The sequence below is a fragment of the Equus quagga genome, chromosome 20 (assembly GCF_021613505.1).
Source record: "Equus quagga isolate Etosha38 chromosome 20, UCLA_HA_Equagga_1.0, whole genome shotgun sequence".
Taxonomy (NCBI): domain Eukaryota; kingdom Metazoa; phylum Chordata; class Mammalia; order Perissodactyla; family Equidae; genus Equus; species Equus quagga.
In genome coordinates, this window is record NC_060286.1 from 37445192 (window position 1) to 37468452 (window position 23261).

General features: G+C 34.4%; 1 protein-coding gene across 6 annotated transcripts in view; it reads left to right on the forward strand.

Annotated features, from left to right (window-relative positions):
• PAPOLA (poly(A) polymerase alpha) overlaps positions 1–23261 on the forward strand; it is a 56281-nt gene that overhangs the window by 27273 nt on the left and 5747 nt on the right. For 2 of the 6 annotated variants that reach the window (XM_046647824.1, XM_046647822.1), the window contains exons 12-19: positions 516–600; positions 5490–5543; positions 6050–6169; positions 7696–7805; positions 11182–11303; positions 15469–15611; positions 18546–18646; positions 18873–19093. In XM_046647824.1, coding sequence (XP_046503780.1) covers positions 516–600; positions 5490–5543; positions 6050–6169; positions 7696–7805; positions 11182–11303; positions 15469–15611; positions 18546–18646; positions 18873–19093 — 956 coding nt within the window. Of the gene's footprint in view, positions 1–515; positions 601–5489; positions 5544–6049; positions 6170–7695; positions 7806–11181; positions 11304–15468; positions 15612–18545; positions 18647–18872; positions 19094–22737; positions 22801–23261 lie in introns of all 6 variants that reach the window. The other 4 variants (XM_046647823.1, XM_046647825.1, XM_046647821.1 and 1 more) reach the window with 3 other exon arrangements.

Sequence of the window (23261 nt, forward strand, 5' to 3'; positions counted from 1 at the left end):
CCAGTCTTGGAGGAAACTAGCTGGGGCAGGATTTGATTTGACTGACACCAGTCGAGGAAATAGAACCAGCTGTACAACTACCAGCTGCAAACTCGCAAGTGTGAAGTTCTTTTCTGTAGTCTAAAGAGGCTCTTAATGGGAAGATTTTGCTATCCTTTTTGGAAACAGTGGGAAGCATGTTTTTAGAAAGGCAAGAAACAAAGCTTATGGGCAATTTTTCTTTCTTCCGTAACTACAGTGCGTCACTTTTCTGAGAGAGTCATTCTATGAGCATGGCATTTTAGAGTAATAGTAATTTACCAGAAATTGGCTCTCAGAAAAATCCACCTTTTTGCAAAGTGTATCTGTCTGTATATGTCTGTAAGAATCTTTATGCTCTAAAGTCATAGACTAAAACTGCTATTTGATAAAATTATAATTTTAGGATAACAGTGAATGCATGTGTGTTTAAGATCTTTAAAATTCTAGATTGTTAGACTGAAGCATGCAAACATTTTAATATGTTTTTAATTTAGGTCTTGCTATCACAGATGAAATTTTGCTGAGTAAGGCAGAGTGGTCCAAACTTTTTGAAGCTCCAAACTTCTTTCAAAAGTACAAGTATGTATTTTAAGGCATGTCGGACATTTTGCTCTCTTAAGTAATGGTTAAATGGTAGCATATTTGACATCTCCGCTTGATAGACTAATGTAGTTTCGAATTTTCCTTTAAACATCATCTGTAGAAGTTTTCTTCCTGTCACAAGGGGCGTACTGTTTTTAGTAAACCTCTTATTTTTTCTTTGTCAAGGTGAAGTGTAGCCCCTACAGTTTTGCTGCTTGATGTAACCAAACTCCTACTACATTTGTAGCCACATCAGTTCTGTAGGCATATGTTAGTCATCACCAAAGTCTAAATCTGTACCTTGGCAAAGGAGGTGAATCTTTAAAATCTGTAGTTAATGTTCTCTATTAAGAACTAAGTAGCCAGTTCTGGAAACTTATCATTAAGATTCTCTATTACATAGGCAAAGCTAATCAAATGTCACTATATAGTCATGAAATGTTTTTAGTAATTATACGATTAGTCCCCCTAATGTTAGTAAAGCCCTTTCAAATATTTCTACAAATAATTTTCTTGGAATCTAAGTGGGTGTAGTATTTTTTACTAATGGTTTTAATATAATCGTTTAATACCTTAGTACAGGCTAAAATCCTGATTGTGTTGGTTTTGATGAAAATTGTAAGTTATAATAAATCTTACTTTTTAAAAAAAATGGACTTGCACTTTTATTTGCCCTGAGCTGAAAACTTGCCAAAGTCCCACTTTAAATTTTTTTCTTTAACGCTTGAAACTTTCCTGACCATTTGATCTTGTGTTGGATTGTGTTTTGTAATAATCTAAGCAAGATTGCTTTATGCTATTTCCCCAATTAAAAACAAGAATGATGACCTTCATGATGTCTCTGTGTTTTGTTTCTGTATCTTTTGCATGAAAAAGCAATAATGGAGCCAGCTTAATTGTTGTGTTCTGGGAGCACTGCGTTGTCAGTAAAAATTGAAATAGCCTAACACTGAATGCTCTTGTTTATTACTTATTCCCCAAAAGTTGTGCTTTTTCCATTTGGTGGATAATTTTGTTTCTTATTTTAACCAATGTTGAGGAAGTACTTTTGAATATTTAAACTTACAAATATATGTTCTGATACTTTAAAAACTATAACATAGAGGAGTACATAATTACTTGTAAGGAGAATAATAAATTAGTCTTGTAGAAAAGTATCTGCATTTCTTAAATCCCCGAGAATCTAAGATGATACTAGATTCATTTTTCCTGTCTCACTTTCTTATAGGAGTAAGAGGTAGGTAGAATGAAGTTTTTGATAGTACCTACCTAAGTGGCTTCCTTCACTTTAAGAAAGGTTACTGTTGAAATTGAGCAAACTTTGATAGTGTCATTCATTTGAGTAAATTTGCATAACCAGAACTTTGACGTTTTGTTTTTTTTTTAGAAGCTTGCTTAAATCTTTTTTCTTTTAAAACTTAAGTTATCCTTCAGTCTGCCAAGTGGTGTTATAAGGTCTACAGTTGACTAAGAGATTATAGATTACTGTCTTTCTTGAATTCTCTTGATAGAAGGATGTAGCAACAAATAGAGAAAATTGTATCAGGAAAGTTTAAATTTCAGCTGTGAGTCCTGAGAAAACAGATTTGAAAACATGACAACAGTGGGCCAATTTTATCTGTACCAAATTCTATTTTTATTTTTTAACTTGTCTCCAAAAATTTCCCTCTTTAAGATATCTAGTGATTACTACATTAGACGTTAGAGGTATTCACAGATTTGAAAAATTTTTTAACATATATGAAGTACCCCAAAGATTGGCTGTACAACTGAATTGAAATTCTTAGTTTTTCCTTGAGATAAAGTTGGTTAAGCCTTGTTTGAAGTATTGCTATTTGTTATGTATAGGATTTTAAATCGTGTGTAATATAACTGCCTGCCATTCTTGGAAGGGAGGGAACCATGGAGGAAATTTCGTTTGTCTTAAAAAGCAGACAAATCATCTTCCAGAAGATATCAGTGTTCCTTGCGAAAAAGGGGTAACATTGCTTTGTGAAATTTTAAATAGTTCTAAGAAAATATTTTTATGTTTTTCTTTCATGATGTTCAAATTAATACTAGCAAGAAAACAAATCATTATTGACATAGGAAATGTGAATACTTATTTCATGTGTTCCATTTTACTAGGCAACAAGGAAGGAAAGGTATTAGGACAAAAGCCAGAATGTTCTCCAAGGTGTAAGATTAATAATTGGTAATTTCAAGGAGTATGTATATATAGTATAATTTAGCCTTAAAATGTTTAAACAGCTTTAAAAATAGTGAACCGTAACTCTTGGTCCTGAGTTACTGAAAGATGGAATTATAAAGATTTTTGTCTAAGAGATAATAGATTTTTCACTGCACGTATCTGAGCTATGATCTGTGCAGGTAAAATATTGTGTGGTGAAATGGCCAGGATACCTACGCAGGATGCATTTTTTGGGGTAGTTTTAAGGTAATAATAGCAACTAAACTAAGTGTTCTTAGGAGTTTTTAAATAGGTTTTAATTATTTGGAGTACATTTTTGTAGTTAAATTTTTTATTTGAAACCGATAATCTTTAAATTTGGGGAAAAGTTAATCACAGTTGCATTAAGACTTTAAAGTGTCTAGTGAAGGCATTTGAGCATCTTAATCACGATAGTGGCGGTATGAAATAGGGGATTACGTGTTTTTGGAACAGCAACAAAATAAGTACACTCTAAATTTAGAAATACCTTTACTTGGTCTCTGTGCTCTGATAGGGATCTTAGGAATTGAATACCACTTCTGGTTTTTAAAACTTAACAAAGTGAATTGGGATTTTATTTTCAGTTTCCTAGATGGATGAATCTTTGTTTTTGTAAACAGATTCCTAATAGCAGCTTATTTCTATTAAACTTAATTTTTGTAGTTTATATCTCCCACTTCATATTTGCTTAAATGTGAAAATGTGGCTGAGTAAAGGACATTTAACCTCAGCATAAATACTTATTAGAGTTATTTGACACTTTTAGCTATATTTAAACATGCCTTTTTGCGTAAACAGTGTACACAGTAGGTACCTCCCTCCCCCAATTTCAGTAAGAACTGAAATTGAACTCTTTAAGCTTTAAAACTTTAAACTTTGAATTGCCAACAAACTTACGTTCAGATGGATTGTACATTTTGCTTTCGTAAATAGAGAACATTGTACATCATTTAAATTTTTCTTGGAGACTCAGATGGTCTAATGAATATCCATTTTGATAGTGTGGTAAAAGAGTGATTTAGAAACTGAGAGTTGCGTCCCTACACCAGGTGAACCCAGACAACTTTGCTTCTTTTTGAGTTTTGTGTGCATGCTTGCTTTTTATACTTTGTTGTCTCATGTTATACTTTTGTCAGAGCGCTCTTCTCTTCGTCTCCCTTTCTTTTCTTTTTTGGAAATCTGTTGCCCATTTTTAATCTTCCAGAGACCTGGAAATCAGATTACTGAGCTTGTTAGGATTTTTTTTTTATGAGCATTTAGGACTGAGAGTGAGTTTCTCTATACGTAAAATGCATGAGCTTTTAGTGCTTTTATGTGACTTTTATTGCATTTTATTTATTTGGACTTTGTGTGTGTTCTGTATATTGGGTTTGCTCCAAATAATGCTGAACAAATTAAATTTGGTAAAGGAAGTATTGGTCTCTATGGATTTAGACTGCATATTCATTAGTATATCTGTCGACTTGTTTTCATATTTATGTATATATTACCTCTGTTACTTTAAGTTTATAAATACTTAAAGTTAACTCATTCAAGCTTAACAATTCCTCTGCCAGTAAGACAGATGTCATCCCGTTTTACAGATGATGTACATAAGTCTTAGACCTGGATTACATAGCTAGGAAGAATCAGAACTATTTTTCAATTACTTTGTGAGCATAAATAGCAAATAATCAAATGGACTCTTCTAAAAGGGAGTATGGTTAAAAAATGCTTAAACTTCCCAAATCTTCAGTATCCCTCTCCTAAATGTCCTTTTTTTTTTGTTTGTTTGGCTAATTTGAACTGGGTTGGTAGTTCTTTTTCTTGGTCTAGTTGCAGACATTTGATTTTTTAGCCAGAAACCTCATTTGTAAAATGTGAAAGATAACATTATAAAGGTTTCAGCCTTTAAAAGAGTAAAGTAGTTTTAAATTTTTGGTCATACTCTTGACTTTCCAAACTAGTAGCTATACTGAATAATGGTGTCAGTTTACTTTTTGAGTTAAAGTTTCTGGTGAGAAGTTTGGCTTCCGGTGCCTCTAAAATGGATTCTGTAGAAGAGTACGTTGGATTGAACATTTTTAGTCTTATGAAATTGAATTATATGAGTTATACTTTAGTTGTAAATAATTTGTTTTAAAAAGGCTTAAAATAGATCCTTGGTCATGATGGTCTTTTCTGACATGAAAACTTGCCTTTTCTCTAGTTTGATGGGATTGGTTTCTTTGTTGCGTCTTACAGTGGTGACTGCTGCCTTGTTACACAGTTGGATACTGTTCTTTGAAAAAAATCCTGAGGCCTAACTTCAGTATTCAGTTTAGTTTTTGCTATTAAAAAGTTTTTGTTTTAGGGATTATATTTTAGTGAGCAGCTCTTTAATTTTATGGATAAAACGCTTCACCTGAGTTATTGAACCAAATTATCAGTTAATGTTTATTCAGCATGCTTGAATTAAGCTGCTTTGTAGGAAATTATTCATAAAATCACTCTTGTTCGGGAGAATTAAACTCTCTGGTAGTTAGAAACTGTGCAGTTTAGCTTTTATCATTTTATGTGCATATTGAAATTACAATTCCCCCTTGCTCAAGTGATGCTGATCTGTAACTGTTACCAAGCTTATTACATTATGGTTTTAATATCCAGCACAAAGCACTTAAATAAAATAAATAGCATGTTGTCTTTATCTTCAAAGGCATTATATTGTACTTCTAGCAAGTGCACCAACAGAAAAACAACGCCTAGAATGGTGAGTATAAGATTGGATTTTACAGAAAAGATAAACTTAAAAATGAATCAGATAGACACAGAACACAGTAGGATATGGAGGAAGTTCTTAAAACTTCGTTTGGTTTTCAAATAAATAGAGCGTTACTACTTGTAATAAAAGTATAGGGATTTCGGGATCCATATACAACTTTTTCTTTGTTTGCCTTATATCATTTCTTAACTGTATATTTAAAGTGCTTTGTTTTAGCTTACTGATTTTTTTTCTTTAAATATTTGTGAGGATGTCTTTTGTAGCCTTCCTAATTTGAAATGTTACTTGATTCTCTTCTCCCCCAGTTTTTCGTCTGTGTTTTTGGGTAGAGCATAAAGCTTGGTTTTATCTGTGGAGGTTCAGACACTTGAACAGCCCTCATGTGTGTTTAAGTATGAACTCCACATTACTGCTTTACGTAAACATTTGATGTTGTGCATTTTATTTTTTAAATTAACTGGAATTTTCATTAATACTAAATGACATTTGTTCAGGGTGGGCTTGGTGGAGTCAAAAATCCGAATCCTGGTTGGAAGTTTGGAGAAGAATGAATTTATTACACTGGCTCATGTGAATCCCCAGTCATTTCCAGCACCCAAAGAAAATCCTGACAAGTAAGCCATCTTCTAATTTAATCGTTTCTTCTTCCTCCTTTCAACTTTTACTCATAGAAACTCTTATAGGCAATTCCGCCCCCCCCCCCCGCCCAGATTAGTCCTGAGGTAACATCTGTGCCCCGTCTTCCTGCGATGTATATGTGGGTCGCCACCACAGCGTGGCTGCTGAGTGGTGCAGGTCCACGCCCTGGATCTGAACCTGTGAACCAGGGCCACCGAAGCAGAATGCCCCAAAGGTAACCACACTCTGCCACAGGGCTGGGCCCCATAGGCAATTTTTAGTAATTAGAGTCACTATACTGTTGATTGCATATGGTTGAAAATCAGTTTGAGATTTATAGTTTAGGGTTTCCTGATCAGGAATATTGAAGACAAAGACTTTCTTGAGAAAAATTACCACTGAAATAGGTTTTTCTGATAATAGTCTGTAATGTTGAGGTGCCTATTAACTAATTAGAGTTCAAATTCTGCAGAGGTGTCCTTTCGCATTTCTTCTTAACAGTCCTTTTTTCTCCCGTTTAGTACAGTGGTTGTCATAGTAGCTGCTATATCTAACATCAGTCTTTACTTTTTATCTTAATTTTTTTAAAAAAGAGAACATAACTTTGGTTTGACCTTGGAAAAATCTGATTTGTGGTAGATTCTGCAAGATTGAGAAGATAATATATTAAAAGCAGGCTCACTTTCTCCTTTTAAGATTCTATAGGTCAGTTTCTGGTTTGATCATTGCTATATTATTATATGAGATTTTACTTCGCCACATTTGGAGGGTGAGGGAAGTTTAGTAATAAGCTTAAAAAACAAAGTAGCATTAAAGAAAGATTGAAAAAGGTAAGGAATGGATCGTTCAAGATGGTGCTGTAATAGAATAACTGATATTCTGATTGTTTATATAAATTATTTCCTTTTGCAGTCATGTAAGAGTTGCTAGTTGAGTTTTTTACATTTCTTTGTTGCTGCAATCTTAGTTATTAAAAGACCATATGAATTATTATAAAAGACTGTATGATCCATTCAGTAGGTATATTGTTAAACGTTGAAAAGTAGCTTAGTCATCCTTTGCTCCTGTTAGCTTGTAGCCAAATTTCGGTTCATGAGGCCTTTTCAATTGAGTTTTAGAAGTTTAAGGAATATGAAATTCTAGTTAAATTTTTGTATCTAGAATATTCTTTTTTGTTTTAGACTTTTCTAAAACATGTTACTCCTTTTCCTTCATTAGTTTAAACATAACTCTTCTGTGTTTGCAGTGCATTTTGTACTTTAGGATCATCATTAAGAACATTGACTGTCAGTACTTAGATGATAAGAGTGTGTTTGTCCTAGTACTCTGATTGTTTATGTAGTAATGGGAATATAGAGGACAGGTATCAGGGGAGGACTTTGATTGTTCCTGGAGTTTGGGTTAGTTTGCTTATACATTTGTATTCCAAGTTTTTCCACATACCTCAGGTTATCAACCACTTTGATAACTATATTTTCCTGAAATCCTGATAAAATATAGTAATATTTTTCTTACTTTGCAGGGAAGAATTTCGCACGATGTGGGTGATTGGGTTAGTGTTTAAGAAAACAGAAAACTCTGAAAATCTCAGTGTTGATCTCACCTATGATATTCAGTCTTTCACAGATACAGGTATATTTCTGCTTGGGTAATCAAAACATGTACTTACATATTTGAATTTGTCTTTATGTATACCATAGTGATATAAGCAATAGCTGTTAAAATTACTTGGGAATATTGAACATTGATCATCAAAATAATGTTTTTGGATTAGTTGTTAGATTCAGTAATGAGTACTATATAAATGATTTTTTTCCATCGTAGTAGACCTAAAGTTAAGTAGAACCATTTTAAATTTGATTTGTCCCTAATTACTTAGGAAATTAGAAACCACCTGAGTATTTTTTTGTCTAAGAGACTGAGTCTGTCTTATTGCCCTAATAATCTTGAACCTTAGAAATTTATGAAGCTAAACTTCTAATGACGTAAGGAAATTTACCTCTGTGTCAAGTAAAGACTCGTGTTAATTCATGTGTAGGAAATAGGATGATTAGAGCTACATTTCAGATTGACCTATGCCCTGAGATATAAGTTAGTAGTGTGATTTAACTAAGGACCAAACGGTGGATGTAGTTGACAGAAGCTAAGGCTGTATATAGATGCACAACTTTTCAAGGAAATGGTGAATATGCATAGGGACAATGATTAATGTGCAGATTCTTTAGGGACTAATTCTATTTTCTTTCAAACATCTCTCCTTTTCCCTCCATTTAAAAAAATTTTAGTGTGTGTCATTTTCACCTGTTCCCAGTAAGAATTTTCCCCCTAAGGACATTTCAGATTTAGCATTAAAAATTTTTTCCTCCTTGGAGAAGGAGAGACAAAATTTGTACAGTTTTTTAAAAAGCCAGTATCATACCCTAACTGTAAAGGAGAAATAAAAGGAAAAGAGGTGTATTTCAGTAGGTAAATGCTAGCTACAGTGACTGAAGACATACTTAGACGTAGCCAGGTGATTGTACCTGTATGTGGATCACTACTCGTGTGACGTTTGTGAATTCCTGCGCGTATGCGTGTGTGATTCAGAGACCGTTAGCAGCAGTGCCATTGGTGACACGATAGAAGTTAAAGTTTCAAATAAGACGAAAGGTGATCTCTTGATGAATACATGGTACTTGCGTTCTTGGAAAATTCAGATTAAAAATACTAGATGTTTTTGTGTAAAATTGAGTTGAGTTCTTGGTTCAAATAATTGATAAGTAGGTTTTTCATCTTTAGGAATCTAAATAGGTCATGGTACAATTCTTCATTGTGAGGAACTGTCCACATTGAAGGATATTTAGTGTCCCCAGCAGGTTTAATCATTGTGACAACAAAAACACTCATAGATTTTTAAGGATATGATCATTGTGACAACAAAAACACTCATACAGATTTTTAAGGATGTGATTTGAAAAGTGATAACTCTACCTGCTGAATACCACAGAAGTGTTTTTTTCTAAAGTAAAAATTTTGATGTCAACTTAAACTATTTATGAACTAACAAATCATGTAGATATACTTAAATTGGAAAATTTGTACATTGCATCCAAGATCAGCTGTTTATCAGCTGTTTATCAAAGATTGTTCTCATGAGCCATCAAGATTTTCAAGAAATTTAGGTATTTTGGGAAGGAAATATTTAGTTCTCCTGTATCTTGAAACATTTTAATGGAATACTTTGTGGGATTTTCTAATAAAACAAATTTAATATGTTCAGAACTCAAATTCGTACCTCCAGTCTCCTCCAGCTTCTTTTAAAATCTTTTTTATCTCAGGTATTTTAAAATTGGCAACTATATCCTTGTAGTTGTTCACGCTAGGAATCTTGGAGTCCCCCTTCATTCCTTTTTTTCCATACTTGATATTAATCCGTTAAAAAATCTTTTTGCCTCTACTTTCAGAATACATCAAGATTCCTGCTACTTCCTGCTATTTCTGCTGCTCTCATCCTAGTCCAAGCCACTTGTCACCGCTCTGTTGAATTACTGCCATTGCTGTAGTTTCCCTGCTTTGCCCTTGCCCACCCTCATCTCTTCTCAGTCAGCATCCAAAATGACATGAAGCCAAATCATATCTAGCCTGTTTAAAACCTATAATGGCTACCCATCTCACTCAGAATAAAAGTCCAAGTCCTTACTCTGGTTTGCAATCCTTTACTTGATCTGGCCTTCTCATTATGTCTCTGACCTCATTTTCTATTCTAAGTTCAGAATCCTTTATCCATGTGTCTTGGGGCCAGAAAGGTAGTAAAGTGAGTAAGAAAGATTCCCAGTGGGCCCTGCAGCAGTATTGTAGTCAAAGACAGTAAGATTTCTGCAGAGAACTGTTTGATACATTAAGCAAAGAAAGAGACCAAATAGTCACAAATAGTTGAGATTAAGGTTTGTTGCCAGATGAGTTTTGGTGCCAGTTTTAGGAAAAACTGTGTTGGGAGTTTTGTGGGGATTTTAGAATTACAGATAAGGGGTTAGGGATCTCTACTTTCCCTCCTCCCCAGTGGCCTTTTTGTTATTCCTCAAACATTCCAGGCATGTTGTTCCCTCAGAACGTTTTGTCCTTGATGTGTGGTCTTCTGGAATGCTGTTCCAGCAGGTGCTCTCAGCTCACTTCCTTGCTTTCCTTAAGTCTCTGCTCAGGTGGAATCTCAGTTTCCAGACTGAGCTTCCTGTCTTCTTCCATATTTAGTTTTCCTCCGTAGCACTTATCACCACCTGATATGAAATACATTTTACTTAATTTTTTTTTTCTGTTTATCATATTGTCTCTATTAGAATGTAGACTTTGTGAAATTCTTTTGGTCTCTTACTCTGTGCTTTGTCTCCCATATCTAGAACAGTGTGATATGCCATAGGTGCTCAGCTAATATTTGTTGTATGATGAAATGAATGAATTTTTCCATTTGGAGACCCTTTGGAACTAAATTATTTGAATTTATTTTTAGCATTTTGTTTTTGTTCCTGTGACCTGTTATTTGAATTATTTTTATAATAGAAAATATGTTATTACTTGTGTTAAAATGTTACCTTGCACATTCTTGACAAGGTATCTTTAGGTATCGTTTAATAAGTTTGACTTTTGTTTTGCTGCACTTGTTACATACTTGGGCCGGAATTTTAAATTATACTGGGGAGCATAAAAGGGTATGGGTTTAAGAAACCTTCTTTCTCCAATTCTGCCGTTTCTTAAAGAGTTACTCTTTCAAGTTATGACTTTGAGAGTTACCACACTGGAAGAGTTAATATACTTTGTGCTTTTATTCATTATGTACACCTTGTGGTAAAAGAGATTTAGAGATTGCTCAGGCAATGAGTTATGTCAGATTAGAGAGAGCTTTTGACTTGATAATTCTACAGATCTGCAGTATTGATGGGAAAAGGATCCCTACTTAGAATAGCTTCTCCTGGGTGAGTTTAACTGCCTTTGTTAAAATATTTACGTTTCTTGTAACAATTTCCTAATTGTGTAGTTTATAGGCAAGCAATAAACAGCAAGATGTTTGAGGTGGACATGAAAATTGCTGCAATGCATGTAAAAAGAAAGCAACTCCATCAACTACTACCTAATCATGTGCTTCAGAAAAAGAAAAAGGTAAATTTAGAAAGTACTTACAAAAGCATTGCTATCATAATGTTTTATGCATCCAGCCTACGAGTATTTCAAAATTTAGGCTCAGTTGAGTCATATTTGAAACAGACCATGACATTTAAAAAATTTATTACGTGGAGCCAGTTCCATTGTGTAAAACCTTGCTCCTAATCAGGTTTTGTGCACACACTAGCTTAAGAAAGATTAGTGGCAATGCTTCATATCCTATTTTATATATACTTATATTCTCTTTCTTAGCCATTTAGTATCCCACGTCAGTATCTAATTTCCTTTCCTTTAAAAAATAAAAATTAAATTAGGTCATAAGTGGATCAAATAATTGTATGACTTTTTAAATGAAAATGGCTTTATTTTGTTAAGAATTATACATGTATATTGTTTAAAAATTAAAAGTTTATTGAGTATAAAGATGACTAACGGGTAACCCGAGTTAATATTTTTGTACTGTGTTGTTCTAGTATGAGTGCGTCCTGTTGAATAACTTGTAGCCATGTTTTCTTATTTGAACGTACTGTAGAGGACATTTAATGCAGAGATAACAATTACATTTTTATTTTAAGTGGTTTCAAAAGTAGATGGCTTATTCCTATAGTGCAATACTTAGGCAGAGCAGTGAAAATACATGCGTTAGAGCTACATATTCTAATATGTTGAGTTAAAAAGGTACAGATGCATATGTACCGTTTGATACTTCCATGTAAAATTTACAAGTTTAAAAATGTAGAACCATCTGTTATTTAGGAGAGAATATGACATAAAAGTGTAAGTTAGGGAATGATATCCACTACATTCAGGATGATGGTAGTTGTCTGCAGCTGGGATTGAGAAGAGGGGAATGAAATTACAACACAGAGGGCTTCCATTTTCATAATGTTCTGTTTTTAAAGCATAGTACAGACTGGTCCAAAGGCATCTGGGTCCAGGGCAAGGACTTGGAGTGGACTGCCTGGTTCAATTTCAGGTCGCACTGCTTCCCAGCTGTGAGGCCTGGCAGCTTATGTAGCAGACATTGTGTTCTTGATTTGCCTCCTGTCTGAAATGGAGATTGTGTTTTTACCTACCTCATTAAGTATTTTGTGAGGATAAAATGAGTCAGTATCTCTAAAAAATGATTTAGGCTAGTGCCTGACACATAGTTAATGCTTGCGTTTGTTTCTGTTATCGTCGTCATCCTCGTTCATAACTTGGCGGTATAGGTGCTTGACTTCTTTTTGGTCTAAAATGCAATTTTTAAAAGCATGTTTCACTTTTAAAAATAATGTATTACATTAAAGCCTTTATATGGCTTAACTTGTTATTCTCTTCCTGACCTAATGGTTTTATGAGTTAACTAAATAATCTAGAAAGTGACAAAAATGTGCCGTTCTTTTCTTGAGCAGTTTTATTTATTAATTTGTCATAAAATATGCATAACATAAAATTTACCATTGAGTAGTTTTATTTTTATACTAAAATGTCACGTCAGACATTTGTCTTCTAATTGTCCCTTGGTGTTATATTATTAATGGGTTAAGCAGTAATATTTAAATGTGTATTTACGACATGTAAGAATATCAACATTTTATGTGTTTTCAGAAGCAAATGTAAATAGGTTGTTGTGTTCCTTAACGCTTAACCAATTTCTTTTTTATTAAAACAACTATTTATAATTGAGGTAATTCGAATTTCCAGAACTCTTGATTCAGATTACCCTCTGAAACTCCTGTTTACTTGGCATTATTGATATTTGGAACAATTAGCATTCATTTTAAGTAAATTCTATTTTTATTCTGTTTCTTAAGGTAATATCTATCTAGATATAATCTTCTGGAATATAAAAAGAATGATTGATGATCAGAAATTTATTGGTTTAGTCCCAAAATTGTAGTTACCAAATAAAGTTTAACTATAATCTCATCACCCATTAATAGCTACTCTTAACATTTTAGTTTATTTCTATACAGACTCTTCACTGCACATACGTAACTGCCTATAATATGTATTTTTAAAAGGTTTTTGATGATAATTCCCATTTTGTGACTGGCTTTCTTGGGTACTTACTGTTTTGTGACAATCTGTTCAGTTTCATTACGTTACAAATTCTAAGTGACTGCTTAGTAATTCTTTGTATGGCTGTAGTATGATTAAATCTATCCTCTATTTGATATCATTTAGATCATTTCCAAGTTTCCACTAGTAAAATAACACCCTTGTTTTTATAAGCAACAACTGTCTAGAACTCTAGATCCATGAATCTTTTCTTTGGACTCTTATTAATAGCGTCCTTTTATTAACTGCTATTTGCAAAGCACTAAGCCAGTATTTTTCTATATTTAATGGTACAGCAACCCATAGGTATTATTTCTTATAGAAAAAACCGAGTGGTTAAAAACTTGCCCAAGGTCATGTAGTATGAGATGTGAATTGGATCTAAGTCTGAAGGCAAAGTGTGTGTGTTTATTTCTCTCTGTAGTATGTTTTGTCTTTATTTATCTTTTGTTAGAAAGTTTTGATAGAATATTTATGATTTTTTGGCATTGAAGTCTCTTCTGCTGACCTTAATACAAAGAGGTAAAGCAGCTTAATACTGTTTTGTGTTCAGACCAACTAGTTAAAAAACGTTCATATTCATAGATCATCCCCACCAGTGGCCTGTTATCTCACAGGTGTTTGATCACCTGGTCGGGCAGGTAACTATGTAGAACTGAGTATAAATTGCTTACTGAACAAATCCTTATCTGGTGGAGAGTGAGATTGGTAGCATTTTTGCACAGGAAAGGGGCTTATTTAGAATTTGATTCACAACTGACTTCATAAGCAAGTGGCATTACTTTCTCCTCTCCATTCTGGCAAATCTCATCTTCCCCATTTGATCAATACTGATTGATGTATATAGTGATGTCTCCATAGTGCTAAATCAAAGATTAGAATATTGTCTCATTTGGGGAACTGGAGAGCACACACAGACCACACACACACACGGAGTATTGAGTTTTTGTCAAAAATGCAAATCATTTCCATTAAAATGTTTCTGTACGTACGTGAACACTGAGGCTAGAAAAAAATAGGATGAAAAAATCAGTGTGATATTATAATAGCATTGATTGCAGAAACAAACTTTGTAAGTCACTTTAGGAATCAGCTTTCATCCTGTAGAACCGTTTGTAGTTTTTTAAGCTTCATTTTGGTTTTCCTACATTAAGTAACTCTTTTTGAGTGCTTGGATTTTTTTTTTCTTTTTTTTTTTTGGCTTGAGGAAGATTAGTCCTGAGCTAACATCTGTGCCAGTCTTCCTCTACTTTGTATGTGGGATGCCTCCGCAGCATGGCTGATGAGTGGTGTAGGTCCACACCTGGGATGCAAACCTACGAACCCGGGCTGCCAAAGCGAAGTGTGTGGAACTTGAACAACTTGACCACAGGGCTGGCCCTAAGTGCTTGGACTTTTAAGAAGCAGATCCAGCAGTAGGATTTATATGTGGATATTAGGTTTAGTTTTCAGGAAATTATTTCTCCTTTTGTTTTCACAGGATAATTTACACTATTAAATGTACCATGTTAAAATCCTAAGTTGCACTTAGAATGCTAGAAATCTCTTGCTTTTGAGAGCGGCTCATTTATTTATAAATAGGAGTGGAACTAAGTTGTACTTACTTGATAATTTTTTTGAAATTCCACAATTTTTAAGTTCATTGTAGCATAGTAAAAAAATCTATAAACAAACAAAAAATTACTTCTAATCCCACTAGCCAGAGATATGCATTGTTAATGTTGTGTTTATCATTAAAAGACTTTTTTCTTAATATTTGTATGTGCGTGTATATATTTCTAGTCCTCTCATTTAAGATTTGTGTTTTCATATCACAGTGCTTTTTAATTTGCAGTATGTCTTACATTCAGTGTGTATGTTTAATGTAGCATTCCTTTCTCCTTTTTTCTCCCACAGAAAAACTGTAGTTAGGTTGAATGCCTCTTAGAAATCAGGAAGTATGTGTCTCCCAAATCTTTGCCTTTCATGGGCAGCATGATACTTAGATTTGTGATTTTTGTAGATTTATTGATTTCTGCTTTTTGGTAGAAATCATTTATCCGTCAAGTAAAAGATGTTCGTGTTTCAAAGATCTAGGTAAAATAAAGATATATTTGATTAAATATTTTATTAATTACAGCATTCAACGGAAGGTGTCAGATTGACACCTCTAAATGACAGCAGCCTCGACTTGTCTATGGACAGTGATAACAGCATGTCTGTGCCTTCACCTACTAGTGCTATGAAGACCAGTCCATTGAACAGTTCTGGCAGCTCTCAGGGGTAAGGAAAAAGAGGGAATGAAAGTGGAATGGCCATTTACTAAACACATTGGTATATTCTCTTGTTGTTGAAGTCATCTATTCAAGATACTATTTTTATTCCGTCTTCTAATTTTTTGTTTTTATTTTTTGCTGAGGAAGATTTGCCCTGAGCTAACATCTGTTGCCAATCTTCTCTCTCTCTTTTTTTTTTTGCTTGAAGATTAGCCCTGAGCTTAACATCGGTGCCTGTCTTCCTCTACTTTTGTATGTGGGTTGTTGCCACAGCATGGCAGACGATTGGTGTAGGTCCATGCCCGGGATCTGAATTGGCGAACCCTGGCCGCTTGAGTGGAGTATGCCAAGCTTAACCACTACACCACAGGGCCAGTCCCTAGTTTTTTAAAAATAGCAATTTAACTTAGTTTGGTGGAAAGTAATTTTTGTTTTTGTCCTACTGTGTCATACTTGTATTCCATTTTGGGGACAGGTACGTCTTGATTCAGATATGAATGAAAGTTAGCATTATAACGCCTCCAGTTTCATGTCTTGAGACACCTGTTGCCTACAGAGAACTGTGTGATATGCTAAGGAGAACAGACAAGAAGGACAAAATCACCTTTCTGCCCTGGAGCTGCTGAGGCCCATGTAGCAGGGGAACTTACCTGTGAAAACATTAGGGATCTTCTAAAGAAGCTAAAGATCTATGTGGTCTGGTTTTGCGTTTGTTGTTAGTGCTGTTGAGTTGATCCCCACTCCTAGTAGAACCTTGCCCAATCTTTTTGCACCCTCCTCTCATCTTCCAGGTTTTAGTTAGAAGTAACTTTTTTCAAGAATTGTCTCTCTTTCAAAACATTTAAAGCAGCTAAAGATTTTTATTATGAAAGAAATGCATGGCTATGGTGGTAAAAATTAGAACACAAAAAGCCATATTTCTGTTTAACTTCTGTGAAACTTTGTAGTATTTCCTTGCAGAGTTTTTTAAGATGGATACACTACCATATTTTAAAGGGAGCTGTTTCTGGTAGACTTCCACGGTGCTGCTCACGTTTTAAATTATGATGGTTACATTGATCACTTTCTTAATTATAGAGTTGATAATTAAAACTTGAGCACTTTTATGAGTGTATGTTATATCTTAGTTTTTAAAAAAGCAGTTTTAAAAATTGGATTCTTAGTTAAAGTCTAACCACTGGCGAAGGTGCAGATTAGGATGATTCTTTGGATGAGTATGAAATGGAAAATGCCGAGGTGCAGAGGATGGCTTCAGTTTTCTTTCCTTGGATTTTGAATATGTGTGATGTGTTTTTTAGGGTAATCATGCATAATCTGAAGACATCAGGCATGAACATGACCTCTAAATCTTGTAGTTTTAAAACAATTCCCCATTTTATTAGAGTGTTAACTCCAGATTTTTATTTTATTTTATTTTTTGGTGAGGAAGCTTGGCCTTGAGCTAACATCTATTGCCAGTCTTCCTTGTCCCTGAGCTAACACCTCTGCCAGTCTTCCTCTATTTTATATGTGTGATGCTGCCACATCAGGGCTTGATAAGTGGTGTGTAGGTCTGTGCCTGGGATCTGAACCTTCGAACCCCAGGCCGCCCAAGCAGAGCATGCGAACTTAACCACTGCACCACTGGGTCGGCCCCCGGATTTTTATTTTCAATGATTTTTTTTTGAGTGAAGAAGTAGAAATTTTAAGAATTTTAGGATTTGTAAATCTTTGTGTACTTTGAGTTTGTGCACATGTATGTAAAATAGGTGTACATACTAAATAATTTCAGAAGTTTAATATTAGTTTCGTGAAGTAATATTAACTTCTGTAAATAAGACTTCTGGGTTTTAGTTTATAATTTTGTTTTTGCTCAACAAATGCTATTTGTTATGTACTAGCCACTTTGCTAGCTATTTCATGTTTTCTCCTGTGTCTGTGGTGGTTCTTTGGCTGACTCCTTTTCTGTTGAATCATTAGATGTTTGTGCTCTTGAGAGCTTTCTTCTCAGTCTTTTATCTCATCTTTGTGTTCTCCCTGGGGGTGTGGCAACACCCGCTCTGTTGACTTCATTTACTCTGTGTACCAGTGAGCTCCAAAGCTTTAATAAGCTGACTGACTGCTCTGTGGTTGTATGAGAATGTCCCGTAGGCACCAACAATCTGACTTCTCTAGTGTTGCACACAACAGTTGGAGAGTGTGAGCCATAGCTGAGAGAGAGGAACCACAGAGGACTTTTCTGCTTTTGTTTTTCTTTCAGGAGGTAATAAAAATGAGATTATTTAAATGCAAATGTATAGGATTTGAGAGAGAAAAGTTGGAGAGATAGGAGAGTGGAGGAGGGATGATGTGACTTTCCTGAGATGACAGCAGGGAGTGGGGTCCAGAGTATTGAAGGAGGGGTTGGGGTGTGAGAGCCTTTGTTGTTTATCTGGGCCACTGTGGACCGGCTTTTAGGGTTTCATGAACCCTCAGATTTTGTGTGCAGAAACTTACTTCTATTTCTCAGACCATTTTCTTGTTTATAGCTTTTCATAGGATTTTCTTATACCCCAAATCAGGTAAAAACAGGTTTTTTTAGAACTGTTCTAATGTGAGTAGCCACTAGCCACATGTGGCAGTTTAAATTTGCTTAATATTAAATCAAATGGAACATACAGTTTCTTACTAGCCATATTTCAAGTGCAGTGTAGCTCTATCTGTATAGGGGCTACTGTATTGGATAGCGCAGGTATATAGGACATTGTTACAGAAAGTTCTCTTGGACAGCACTACTTTACAGTGTACTTTCCATTGTTGGTTATGTTTTATCAAATACAGTGAGTTACAGATGTGTATGTATGAGAGGTGACACTAAAGAATCATTTACTTCAGAAAATAACTCCTGTGCATTTTGTTATTGAATTTTATTTTATTCCTCTTTATTTGCTTTTTTACTTTTTTACTTTTTTTTTTTTTTTAGCAGAAACAGTCCTGCTCCAGCTGTAACAGCAGCATCTGTGACCAACATACAGGCTACTGAAGTTTCTGTGCCACAAGTAAATTCCAGTGAAAGCTCAGGGGGTAAGGAGATTGGTTTGACAAGTTTGAGAATACTTACCTTATATTTGGTTTAGCCTTCATTTTGAAAGGGGGCTTTATTTGTTAAGTAGTTTAAATTCAGTTTTTTTGATGCCATTTTATTATTTTCATATAAATCAGTGAAATCAAATTCAGAGACTTAAAGCTTTATTTATAACTTGATGTTGATACGATTTAATTTTTATGTATTCATATACTTACTACTTAGGTACATCGAGTGAAAGCATTCCTCAAACTGCCACACAACCAGCCATTTCACCACCACCAAAGCCTACGGTCTCCAGAGTTGTTTCTTCAACACGTCTGGTAAACCCACCACCTAGACCTTCAGGAAATGCAGCAACAAAAATACCTAATCCTATAGTAGGAGTCAAGAGGACATCCTCACCTCATAAAGAAGAGAGTCCCAAGAAAACCAAAACAGAAGAGGTATCTATATATTAATCATGGGAATACCAGCTTGATATTTTAAAATCCAGTGGAACAACCTTTCGTGAGCCAAAATTGAGGAGGAGCAAGGAGGAAAGCAGTTAGAAACTTTGTAGGTAGTGCTTTAGTACATGGCTTCTCTTCACCATTTCTCCTCTTCTCGGTAACTACCTCTTCCGTAAAGCTGTGCCTCTCATTCAAACTTGTACAGCATGTCTAGTCTGTAACATAGTTTAGCATGGACTTATGTGTCATCTTAATTTATTATTCTCTCATAACGATATCTTTTATGTGTACTGATTCTTCGATGGTCCTTTTGGACACAGAAATGGAGTTTTGGAATTCCTACTCTGTACTTGGTAATAGGGTCACTGCATCCGAGAGTTTCTCAGAGAGTTCTCACTGCATGACTGCCCGAAGTTGCAAAGCCAGATTAGTTTTGGGACCTTGAATGATGATTTCCTCCAACCCTTCAGGAAATTTTCTAGCGGTACTTTCACTTTTTATAGTGGCTGATGTACCTTGTCAAAGTCTTAAATAGTTTTAGAAAAACCCTCAAAAGTGTACATTGATTGTGGTGTGTATCTTAAAATAGAAGTAGCCTCGTTACACAGATTTCTTGCTCCCTGGAGTCACTCTTACATTGTTTTCCTATTAGTGAGACATTCACCATTGCCCCAGAAATGACAGTCCAAAACCACTAATTTCATTGTGATTTTCGGCCAGAAGTTTGTTATTTAGGAACTTACTCATTACGCCAAAGTTTGTTTAGAATGGGAAAAAAAATCTAGGTTTCTCATGGGGGTGTTTTGATCTGTAATGGAGAAAAATTATTGTCTCTTTGAGTGTTCTGTTCCCTAGCTTATTCCAAAGCCTTTTGTTTTAGATCTTTTGGAAATAGTATTAACTAAATATGAATAGTTTGATGCATTTTGTCACTCTGATGATGCTAATGAGAATGAAAATGAGTTTAGTATATTATAGCTTACAAGATGTATTCTGGGAACCTATCTGTGTCTGTATAATTATCTCTTAAGGCAGTGATTTTCAAACTCAGTTGTACATCAGAGTTACTTTTTCAGATTTGTTTTTTTGTTTGTTTATAGAGATGTGGGCGCCTCCTCCAGTTTTACTGAATCAGAGAGTCTCCAGGAGTTAGGCCTGGGGATCTTTTATCAAAAGCCCCATTGCTACATGATTCTCTTATGCAGCAACCTAAGAACCTGCTAGTTTTGGTATAATTCCACATTCTGTCTGTTGATATTTGGAGTTGTCAGAGCGTTTCAGAATTCACATTTCTTTTTACCTTAGTAAAGTATATATAAGGATAACTGTAGATGCCTATCATTCCATTTCCTTGATGGTAATGGCTTAATTCCTTAATGGCTCTCTCAGAGCTTTGACTAAATGTGTACCTGCACAATGTTTGTAATTTCATTGGCACTTACTTTGGTAGAAGACACTCATGTTTCCTGTCTAGTTTAGACAGGCAATAGAAATATAGAATTTTTTAACTTAATACAGGAAATTTAAAATATATACACAACTAAAGAGAATCATTTCGTGTGCCCATGTACCCATGATGCTGCTTCAGGTATAACGAACTTGGCCAATCCCTATACCCTTAATTCTTTTCCATTTCCCCTTATACTTGGATTATTTAGATGCAAAATCCAGACATCATATCATTTCATTAGTATTTTTAAAATCATGTATCTAAAAGATAAGGATTACAACAAAGAAAACATTAACACAATAAACTTAACTCACTTAGAAAAATCAAGTTTCTTAATATCAAATATCTAGTTAGTGCTCAAATGTCCCTGATTGCCACAGACTTTTTTTTTAATTGATTGATGTCTCTTAAGTATACTTTAAAAGATAGATTTCTCTCTTTTTTCCTTGCAGTTTTTTGTTCTATATATTTCCTCACAGTCTTGGTTTTGCTTGTGACAGCTCCATGGAGTTGACTAACAAAAGCAGAATTTTAAGATAGAGATGAGATCTTAGGTTATCTCATAGGCTAATCTCCTGATTTCCCAAAAGAGGATCTTGAGATTCAGTGGCTGTCCCATTTTAAAGCTAATTAAAGTCAGAGCCAGGATTAGAACAGAGGCTAAATCTCATGGTGCTAAAGTTCTTGAAGAAGATTGTTAGAAATACCTTAATTTTGAAGCTCCTGGGTCTTTTATTCTCTGTTAATGAGTACTTGGTAGTAGAAATTTTAGCAAACCAGAAAGAAACACTGGTCCTACTCAATTAATAATACACTGTCGTGTATATAGATGTGAGAGTTTTAGGTATTGTCAGGTAGTTTAGTTCTGCTTAATTTGCATCATGTTCTAAAGCTTTTCAAATAAATATAAAAGGTAGGAATCTAAGATAAAAATAGAAAAAAAAATTTGCCCTATCACCTGGATTATATGACTGAATGATACTATATATACATATTAAAACCTTTTTCTTATGGAAGATTTCAAACATGTACAAAATTATAACAGTCCTGTTTGCATCAGTTAACTTCACTAGTTAACATCTCACAACTAGCCTTGTTTCGTCTACACATCTACTCCTTCCCAATTGTTATGAAGCAAATCTCAGGCATGTCATTGTAATTACCATAAATATGTCAGTGTATATCTAAAAAAACACAACTACAGTATATTACCACCATATATATTTGTGTGTGTATATATATTGGTATATTTGCCAATATTAGCAATAATTCCATAGTGTCACATATCCGGTCAGTATTGAAATTTGCCTTGTTTTGACTTACATTGCTCTCTCAAGATGGTATGTTTGCAGGACACAAATAAGGTCCTTATTGGAATCGGTTGCTATTGCTATTAAATCTCTTCTGCTCTGTAAGTTCACCTGTGGGCTCTTTGTCTTGTTTGAAAGCCACATTTACAGTTAAATTTGAGTTTTGCCTAGTAAATCAGAGAAATTAGTGTCAAAATGGTTTTTCTTAAGAAAGTGATGTTTATTGCAAGTCAGTGTAGGAATTGGAAAGTACAGCTATTTTTGGCTTCTGCTTTTCCCTCTTTACCAAAAGTGAGTTGTTTGTTTTGAATAGAATTATAATACATTTTAAAATTAAGAACTGAAAAGAGCATTTCCCCAACCTCCTATTCTTCAGGATGTTAATTATTAAGGCTTGTTAATAAAGGTCTTGCTAATAAGTGGGGAGATTCTGTGATTAAGTAAGTTTGGGAAAGTTAGAGATATTCTTCATAGAACTTCACAGAACCTTTCATGTGCTAATGTATGTATACTCTCCCAGAATTGGATGATAGTATTCCAAATTCCTAAATTGTTTGATCAAGGAACCCTTTTTCTCTTCCTTACAAAAAATGTTTTATGAACCTAGTCGTTTGGGGAATGTACTTTAACTGGTGATGATCAACAATAACAGTTTTCCTTATGTTCATTTTAATTTTGGTAGATACTGAAGCCAGATTAAATTTGTTAATATGAAAAAAAATTCCTTTAAGGGAACCAGTAATCTATTTTAAGGCCATACTTGACCTTAACGGGTTAAATTATTTTATAATTTTAAACATTTTTATAAATTAAAGTATTGATTGGCAAATAATCTAAATTTTCTTTTTAGAGAATAAAGCTTTTTTTTTTAAAAACAGGATGAAACAAGTGAAGATGCTAACTGTCTTGCTTTGAGTGGACATGATAAAACAGAAACAAAGGTATACTTAATTTAGCCTTGGAATACATACACAGTTAACAGTACGGAACATGTGATAGAAATGTCTCTAGAATATTGTACGATGTTTTGTTCTGTAGGTTTTAGATTGTTTTCAGTATTGTTTTTAGAGTAGTGTCTGTCCCTTTTTAATGTTAATTTATAATGCTGAAATTGAATTTCTCTAATGTTTGAGGTCATACTAGATGCAGGGTAATCTGGGAGACGCTGAATGGAATAGAGTGATAAGGGATAAATGTTCTTTACCTTTAAAGGAACTTATAATTAAGTAGAGAAGAGGTAGAGACAATTAATTACATTTATCAAAGAAAATGAGGGTAATTGAGGCTGCTGTGGGTGGCGAGGGGCAAGAGGAGTGAGTTGTGATTTGTGACTGCTGAGATAGTAAAAGCCTTCATACAAGGAAGGTGTAGCATCTCAGGTAGTCCTGGAAGGGCACGTAGA